General features: G+C 39.0%; 1 protein-coding gene across 1 annotated transcript; it reads left to right on the top strand.

Annotated features, from left to right (window-relative positions):
• The first annotated feature begins 248 nt into the window (after nucleotides 1-248).
• Nucleotides 249-4,766, top strand: LOC121239554 (protein STRICTOSIDINE SYNTHASE-LIKE 3-like). Its single transcript, XM_041136817.1, has 4 exons — nucleotides 249-806; nucleotides 1,918-2,193; nucleotides 3,508-3,675; nucleotides 4,183-4,766. Exons 1-4 carry the CDS (start codon nucleotides 475-477, stop codon nucleotides 4,583-4,585), a joined length of 1,179 nt encoding a protein of 392 aa, XP_040992751.1. The 5' UTR covers nucleotides 249-474; the 3' UTR covers nucleotides 4,586-4,766.
• Nucleotides 4,767-9,740: the final 4,974 nt, after the last annotated feature.

Below are 9,740 nucleotides of genomic sequence, written 5' to 3'. Positions count from 1 at the left end.
TAAAATATAATTTATGTGTATATATATATATAATTTATTTATGTATAGATTATTTTAAAATAATACATAAAATGATACCGATAGTAAGATATTTTATTCTAGTGTCGGTGACCGAAACAGTATTTCAATACTTTGTATTATGGTCTTGGTATATGCAATACCAGTTTTTTTTTTTTTTTTTTTTGGGGGGGGGGGAAGTATCCAATATAGCGATAGAAAAGTCCAAAACTCCGCACGACTGCAACTGTTTGATAATTACTCCTCACCGAACCCTCCTTTACGGGTCCAACAAGCCTCTGAAGTCTGACCGATGTTTACAACGTAGAATGGCTCTCTAACTGTCTCGCTCTCACGATAACTTATTAGTTATATGGGATTGGGAGAGTAGACGTTGCTCAGAGCGATCCTCGTCTGTGTCTGTCTCTCTGTTTCGCTCCCAGCCTTTGTCGCCAGAAAAAACCCGGAGTCACTGCAATGACACCGACCGGAACCCTCGCGGGGTTCTTTTTCCTCATCCTAGCCTTCTACTGTGGCACTGACCCTTTCAAGCATAGCGCAATCTCGCAATTCCCAGACTTTGAAGCCTACGCCGTCGACATGCCACCTTGGTCCCAGCTCCCTACTGAGAGAGACACCCAGAACTTGCTCCAGAAATCCGAAATCAAGTTCCTCAACCAAGTCCAGGGCCCCGAGAGCATAGCGTTCGACCCTATTGGCCGTGGACCTTATACCGGTGTCGCTGATGGGCGGGTCCTGTTCTGGGATGGTCAGTCTTGGACCGATTTCGCTTACACTTCATCCAACAGGTGAGTTCCTGCGATGGGGTTCTGTTCGTTTCAATGTTTTTGAGTGTTTGGAGTGTGAACTCGGTGAGGTTGTGGGTCGGCTCTAATATAGGGATATGGGCAAATAAAATTTAAATATTGAAGGAAATTGTAACCAATATGGTACTGGTAGTTATACTAGAATTCCGCATACCATTATTAGTTTAAAGCTTGATTCTTGACATATAACAGCATTTGGCAGGATAACCCATGATTTTCAGTTTTGAAGGGAATACAAATGGATGCAATAGTGGAGAAATTGTATAAAATTTGTAATTTTGCTTTTGAATTCTGCAATTGGTAGGATGATGACTTATTTGAATCACAGTCATAGAAGCACAGCTTTGTGAACTCCAAAGTTGCACCTATCGTGTAAATAACGTGTAATATATGTTCTATTGGCTGGTTAATCACAAATCATAACTATATTATCCTAAGAATGGAATTTTTTTTGTTTTTGGGGAGGGGGGGGGGGGGGTGAGAGGAATGTTTATAGACGTAATGCGACTAAATGGTAGTTTAATTGATAAAATGTTAAGTATCATGTTTATTGAAATATTAAAGTGTGTGGTTTATACATCATTTCTTTTTAATTATCATAAGCGTTTCAATATCTACATTCCACACCATATCTGCGGGATGAAATTGCTCTGGATTCGGTACAGGAACTACTTCTTGGTGAATGCTTATTTAGATTTTTGGTTATTTCCGTGAATGAATTCTTCAGAATACTCTTTTATCCTTCATAAAATTGGTTCTAGGCGTTTCGGTGGTGTTGTTGGCAGTAAATAGTGCTTATTGCATTGGAATGTTCTCTTACAACTGGTTTATTGGAGAATTTATTGGCAGCCATATTCAGTAGTCTTCGTCTGTTAGTTCAGACCTAGTAAGAAAGCAAATTATAAGAAAATGTCTCATGAGATCATCTAATAAATGGCTCCATCTGACCACTTCCATTATTGAAAGAACTGGTCTGAGCGTCTTTTTGCTAGTTTGTTAAAATATCTTTCCCAGTTGTGCTTGTGGTTATCTATCTTTGTAATAATACCTGTTAAAATGATAATTTCTTTTCCATCTATTATTTGGCATTCAGGTCAGAATTATGTAATCCAAAACCATCGCCTTTAAGTTACTTGAAGAATGAGCACATATGTGGCCGGCCTTTGGGGCTTCGGTTTGACAAGAAAACAGGTGATTTATACATTGCAGATGCATATTTTGGGCTAATGAAGGTAGGACCAGAAGGTGGCTTGGCAATATCACTAACGACTGAGGCAGAAGAGGTGCCGTTGAGGTTTACAAACGATCTAGACATTGATGATGATGGGAATGTTTATTTTACAGATAGCAGCACCAAGTATCAGAGAAGGTAAGCCTTGCTGCTATTCCCTTTAGGCTGCTGACACTGTCATATTTTGAAGTTGGCACTTCTTTGGATGTAAGTGAACTAGTCACATGTTTTTGGCCAATACTGAGGAAATCGCTTATTTAGTTCTACACTTATAGGGCATATTTAGTAACCAGTTTCAGTTTTGGTTTTAGGATTCAAAACGGGTTTATCCTTAGTTGTGTTTGGCAGGGAGCAAGATCCCCCTCCTCACTGCACCTCTGCATGGCCACCTAGGAGGGGGATCCCCCTCCTCAGTCCTCATGCGACCCTCACAGCCCCTTGGAGGTGGATCTCCCCCCATGCACAGTGTGAGGAGGCAAATGCTCCCTAGTGGCTAGCACCACCCCCCAAGATGAGTGACGAGGGGGCTGTTCCACCTTGCACCACGGAGGGGGCAGAGGCAGATTTCACCCCTGTGCCACTTCGTTTTCCTTTCGAATTTTGATCTATTCTATTTATATGAGTAGATGGAGTGACATGGACAAATGGTGAGATTGTGTTGGGTATATTGATTTTTTAGGACCATTAATGAAAAAACATGTGCCAATAGAATCAAAACCAAAACTTGACCCCTAATGAATCAATCCTGTGAAAAAAAAATAAACCAAAACCTTTTGCCAAGCGTGCCCATAATATCCCACCCACCCCTGAAGTGATACCTTCCCAACAACAGAATGCAGATGGCAAATCAACTAAAAAAGGTAAAAACAAGTTCATCAAAAGTCTTTCTTGTAAAGTGGTGGCTTTCAACTTCCACTTTGCACATTTTATCCAAGATTACCAAATTGTATGAATTTCTTAAGTTACTAGATTAATCCTCAAAATCTCTATCACATTTTAATTATGAATGATTTAGAACTTAACAATATCAGAATTTTTGTATATTATTCTTAAAATATACAAAAATGCTTGAATAACTCTCTGTCAAGCGCATATTTATAATATGCCTCAAAGTAAAAATAAAAGTGCCTCCTTTTTTCTGTCCCATCATATACTCAGATTTTATAAAAAACTATCAATAAATTTCTTGATCCTGAATTTTTTACTTTCCTGGTTTAACTATAAATTAATTCCAAAGATTGTATCAATCGGCAGGTCATTGGTATACATCATTCAAGACTATTTCTGTCCAATTCTTAGGGTGTCCCTGATTAATCCTTCCCACTCTTATTATGTTATGGAGAACTCCTATGTGTTTCTGCTGCTTTATTTAATAATCTCCGGGCGTTTTTTTTTTTTTTTTAACTGGAGGGAGCCGCTATGCATTAGTGTTAACATGGTTATCTCATGCAGGAATTTCATGCAGTTGGTTTTTTCTGCGGAGAATACTGGGAGGGTTCTGAAATACAATCCAACAACTAAGGAAACCAGTGTCCTTTTGAGGAATCTCCAATTTCCAAATGGGGTGTCCTTGAGCAAGGATGGTTCCTTCTTTGTCTTTTGTGAAGGATCCATTGGCAGGTGAGCTAACCTTCTTAATTGTAGGTTTTCCCAAGTCACTATTGAGGATTCTGTTTATGAACTTACCACCCTTAACAAACGTATAGGTCATATCTGCATGTAGAGTCTACTTGAGAATTGAGATCAGCCCTCATTTTGCTCAACACTTTTTCATGTCTTTGTCTTTCTGTTTTATTGCTTGCCATTAATCACAAATATATCAGGCTGGTTTGATTGAAGCAATCTCGCCTTATGACTCCTAGAGAGCAAGTTTCGACTTGGAACTTGCAAGAGATGTTTCGCAGAAAATATGTCCAAATATTGTTTTCTATATTCTGTGAGTTGACCAAGAGTACCTTTATATTCTATTGATAGAACTGAATGATTTCGAAGATGTTTGGTGTGTATGCTCCAAATAGACTTCCTGGGAACCTCTTTCGCTCAATTAAAGCTATTCTCATCAGAAGTAATTATTGCTGTTTTCTTTTAGTTATTGACGAATTCTTGTATGATCTTTTGATCATGCAGGTTACGAAAGTATTGGTTGAAAGGTGAGAAGGCAGGGACATCAGAGGTACTAGCGGTCCTGCCCGGATTTCCTGACAATGTCAGGACCAACGAAAAGGGTGACTTTTGGGTGGCAATCCACTCTCGACGATCCATATATACTTATTTCTGCGCACTATACCCAAAAATCAGGAAATTTCTCCTCAAGCTTCCAATTTCTGGGAAAATTCAGTTCATGCTTCACATTGGGGGCCGGCCCCATGCAGCAGTTGTCAAATACAGCCCAGAGGGTAAGCTTTTGCAGATATTGGAGGACAGTCAGGGGAAAGTTGTCAAGGCAGTAAGTGAAGTGGAGGAAAAGGATGGGAAACTATGGATGGGGAGTGTTCTGATGCCTTTTGTTGCAGTTTACAACTTGGCTTAAGGAGCCAAAGAATCGACTTTCTGGTAAGGGCCATCGTTGTCAATGCTAGAGGTAGCTACAGCCCCCCCACCCTCTCTCTTTCTTCTCTCCTTTTCTTTTCTTCCCGGAGCCAAAAACGAAAGTGCTGCTTTACCCTTGTTTTGCACTTCTGAAGAATCAGTGCTCTTAGGGGCATGGACTACTTTACCATAAGTTGGCTTCTTTTCTATAGAAATTACTAACTTATTCGGTTTTTAAGCCCATCTAACTTCTAAGCCCGTTTATTCTTTTGAACAACTTTTATTTAGTTTTTCTTTCCAAACAAGGCTTAAAAAGACAAGAAAGAATTAAATTCAAAAAACTTGAACGGTTGTCTTTCTACAATTTTACTATCCTACTCCTTGAATCTTACCATTTTATAAAGTAGGTCCCTCCATTAGGTTTATGTTAACTAATCTAACATAAATGTTGATGTCACATCTCTCGTGTCTATTTTGGACATGTGATATGCCATGCGCCCCGACTTCCCGTTGGTGATACGACAGGTTATTTCGGAATATATAATAATACTATATTTGCATATAAATTATATGCAACCTAGCATGTTACTAAGCAATATGAAATTCACAGTAGATAAATAAATCTAGATATTTCTTGTACCAAAGATTTAAAATTACTCAAAAGTCTCCATGTTGAGTTACAGATTCCTCTGTCGAGCATGTCTTTTCATAGAGCATTGCCACTTCTCCCATTAACTCGGGTATAGGGATTATCAAAATTAGGAAAATCAAGTGCTACATGAATCCTGGTTGGCGGAAGAGATGCTTGCGTCTGCTTAGCCTGATTAGTGGGAATGATTGCAATGCTCAACAACCTATTCTCAATCATTCCATGGGTTCCCCGAATCAAACCACCCCTGATCTCAACAGACATCTATTAATAGGTGTCTCGACCTCTTTGACTTCAGCATTCGTCTCCATTCGTGCAACTAAACGTTCTTCGAATGATCTTATTTCTTTCTCTTTCTTTTCTTCCAAATCAACGAGAAAGGAAATATACTACATAAGAAGGGTGCTGACAACACAACTTTCCTTTCGAATTCCTCCTTCCTTTCGGCATCAGATAAACAACACAAGTCATTCCATCGATTGTTATGGCAACAAATACATGTTCATAAAATCTTAAAATGTGAAACATTGTCTTCCCCATCAAGTAACTTATACAAATAGAAAATAATTAAAGATAACTCCAACACATGCTAGCCGTGACGCTTCGTAACTCGTCTGCTTGCTCTTGAGAGTAATGCACAAACTCCTCCCCTATCTAATGGTGTGCAAAAGCTACGGTTTTGTCATCCGGCATTGTAGTGGGACTATTACAATGAGATCATGAAATCTCAACAAGTTAACTCTGAGAGTAGGTTCACGATGATCTGCAATGAAAGTTATTATAGTAATCAAATATATGACAGTGCAACATGAATGATCAAACTTTCTCAGAATCACTGTTTACTTTTCCCTTATTTGTCCTTAATAAGCATACGCCACGATTCCCCTTAATAAACTAGTGCATACATCCTTGTTCTCTTCATCACACCTCTGCATCAATGCAACTTCGTCTCAAGAACGCTTAAGCTTTCGCTTGACTGTCCTTCACCTTAAGTTTCTCTAACCTCTACCAACAAGAAGGCAAACTGTGTGACCTAAGATTGTTGCATCTTGTTCAAGGAAATTGATTGTCTAAGAATGGCCATAGGAGTTCTACTCAGATTATTCTCCATCCCAGCCTTGGGGTTCTGATTTACCCAGCAAGACATCTTAGATAGGATTCAATATTTTATGCACATGCTCATAATAATAATACATTGGTAAGCCACAGACATCTTAACTGTCATGTACGAGAGATATGTAGCCTTGTGTTACATGTCTCGATACATTCAGTCATCATCAAATTCCCAAGTGGGGGCTGGGGGCATCACACATCTAGTGCACTATTCGATTTGGGCATATCGCAATCTTTTGTGTCTGCAATGTTTGCACAGATATGTAGTTTTGCAAACTGAGTTGTTACCCTGTAAAGAAGTAGTGATGATTCCCGATGGGAATACTATAGCTTGTACCTGAATAGTTAAGAAATGTTTGAAATAAAGGGTAGAGCATTGAGGTCGATTTGATGGTTTTCGATCTTATGGAGTTCAATCGGATTTTGGGAATGGATTGGCTGTTCAAGCACTATGTTAAGATAGACTATCGAAAGAGGTAAGCTGTGTTTGAACCCTAGAATGAGGATAGGGCTAGTTATGCGGGGACTTCAATTATAGTAACTCCTCCGGTGAGTTCAGCTTTACAAGCTAGGAGGTGCATCGAAGATGGTGGTGCATCAACTTTTCTGGCGATGGTAGTAGATAAGTCAGTAGGGAATGAAGAAGTCTATGTGATACCCATAGTGGAAGACTTCCTCAAAGTTTTTGCTGACGAGTTACCCAGATTACCTCCCGATAGAGAGACTGAATTTGGAATAGAGTTGGAACTTGTGATAGCTCCAACGCACAAGGCACCTTATCGCATGGCTCCTGCGAAGATGAAGGAGCTAAAGGCGCAATTGGAAGAGTTGTTAGGAAAATGATTCATTCGTCCGAGTTCTTCACCTTGGGATGCATCTGTGCTTTTCAAGAAGAAGAAAGACAATTTGATGAGGATGTGCATTGACTATAGGGAGTTAAATAAGGTAACATTAAAGAACAAGTATCTGTTATTGTGAATCGATGACCTATTAGATCAATTGTAAGGTGTATCGGTATTTTTGAAGATATATTTATGATCAAGATACCATCAGCTGAAGGTTAGAGAATAAGATTTACAAAAGATTGCCTTCAAGAAAAGGTACAACCATTATGAGTTTTTGGTGATGCCATTCGGGTTAACCCATGATCCTGTGGCATTCATGGATATGATGAACAAAATATTTAGACCTAATTTGTATAGTTTTGTTATTGTGTTCATTGATGACATCCTGATTTGTTCAAAGAGCGACAATGAACATTCAGGGCATATAAATATGGCTCTGACCATGCTTAAAGATCAAGTGTTACACGCCAAGCTCAGTAAGTGCGAGGTCTGGCTACAAGAAGTTAAATTCTTGGGTCACGTTATTTCCAGTGGAGGAGTAGCAGTTGATCCCAGTAAGATCAAAGTAGTGATGAATTAGCATAGGCCGTGTAAGATTCGGAGTTTCTTGTGTAACGCTCGTCCTAGTAGTGAGACTTTTTATAAAATGATTTTAGAAATGACGACGGGAATTACCATTTGATTTGAAACTTTTTGCGTCCATACTTAGGGTGCAAAACTCTACGCTATAAAATAAAATATGTTTTGAGAATAAAAGAGGTTTACGGCGGAAAACATCAATTTTAACAATAAAATGCCTCTCATACATTTAAACACTTATGCCTAGACTTCTGTGCTCTTCTGCATGGGCCGTGTCCGTCCTAACGCGTACTTCTCATTCAGTTCCTGTGGGGGAGGGGCATGCATAAAAACTTAAATGAGTCGATGACTCGTAAGCATTACTTCATACAGTTAAAATATAATAACATAGGTTTTCATTTATGCACTCATCATTCATACATACTATACGTACATGTATGCGTGCGTTCGTTTGAAAATATCACTGGACGGAGTTTTTCTTTAAAATGGGCTTTCTTTTTGTAAAATATTTCTCCCGTCAGTGCCTTTATTTCTTCAAGAGTGCGATGCATTCATACATTCTTTCTTATCACTTTCATTGGCTAGTACACACTGTTACGCCCATTGTGTTGGGGTTAGCGATCTTCCTTTGGACCCGAACTCTGTCCGTGGCCATGGGTTGGGAATCTATTTTCAGTTAGGGGCAACACTGGGTGCACTACCAGTACTACTTACCCGGCATTGCAATCTGCCCATTCATTGGTACCCTTTTCATTCATTCATGTGGTCGTTACGTATTTTCATACATTAAACGCTCAATCATTTCATTCAGTTCAGTCATTTCTTTCAATTCAATCCTTTCATTCATTTTTCAATTCATTTCAGCTCTATCTTTTCAGTTCATGAAAAAAACGTCATTTAAAAGCATGGGCTTAAACATCATCTTTCATCGCATCCATAAAAGCATCAGTTCATAGGAACCATTTAAAACAACATACTTTCTTTGCGTCGTTTAAAGCATCAGGCATCATCCTCACTTCTTTTCTTAGAAAATACATACAATAGATACTGTATATAGTCATCTATTCACATGCATACAATTAATACTTTTGGGTGCATAAAAATGGGCTGCCAAGGAGGGGCCGTACATACTTATACCTTTGAACACTTAGTATTTTCTTTCGTAAGGCATCTTTCGTGTCTTTTCGTAAAGCATATTAAAGGAAAAGCGTTTCGTTTTCTTTTTCGCATATTTTAGAAAGCTCTAGAAAAGTATGAACGTAATACTTACCTGGACTCCATGCTACGTTCATATCATGCAGTCTATTCATGTGCGTATCAGACAGTAACCTACATGCATACACATAACCTTAGTGTCATTCTCAATCTAATGTATAAGCAACTTAAACTAGAATAGAACTATACTTCACTTGGAACACTCTCCTTCTATCCTTGCTCTTACGTTCCCTTTACTATGCTAACACCTTCGGGGACCACTTACCGTCACTATCTCTTCCCAACTCGACATTCTTGCCTCGAGTGCTCATCACTAAAGTGAACCCATGATTTACTTTAGGATTAAGACACTAAGACATTCGTCTTACTTTTCCTGTTATTCACATTCCGATGCATGATTCTAACCAACGGAATCATGCATCACAATCCTAACAATACACCCGTCACTACTTTCATACACCTTAGCCCACTCTAAATCCTCATTCCCATCCATACAAGCCACACGGCTCTAAGCCAACTCTGAGGCTTAAGCACCGTGTAACTACATCTAGGACAGATTGTCCATTACATATGGTGAATCCGTCCAGCACATGTGTCTAACCAAATTACACACGTACCTTACCCTCTTATCACTTAAGACAAACATATAACACGTTGATCACCTGCTTTTGTAAACAAGTACCATATTCCGATACCAACCTTCTCTTAACCCGACTAGCATGACTCTTTATGATATCCGTCCCTTTTGATAGTTC

Source organism: Juglans microcarpa x Juglans regia, chromosome 7D (assembly GCF_004785595.1).
Source record: "Juglans microcarpa x Juglans regia isolate MS1-56 chromosome 7D, Jm3101_v1.0, whole genome shotgun sequence".
Taxonomy (NCBI): Eukaryota; Viridiplantae; Streptophyta; class Magnoliopsida; order Fagales; family Juglandaceae; genus Juglans; species Juglans microcarpa x Juglans regia.
The sequence above is the reverse complement of the archived record's forward strand: the minus strand, read 5'-3'. Positions and strand labels throughout refer to the sequence as shown.

Bases quoted from the DNA above. Each gene is read 5' to 3' on its own strand.
- LOC121239554 (XM_041136817.1), top strand. From the start codon at position 475: ATGACACCGACCGGAACCCTCGCGGGGTTCTTTTTCCTCATCCTAGCC. The intron at 807-1,917 runs GTGAGTTCCTGC...TTTGGCATTCAG, and splicing joins GCTTACACTTCATCCAACAG to GTCAGAATTATGTAATCCAA. The intron at 2,194-3,507 runs GTAAGCCTTGCT...TATCTCATGCAG, and splicing joins AGCACCAAGTATCAGAGAAG to GAATTTCATGCAGTTGGTTT.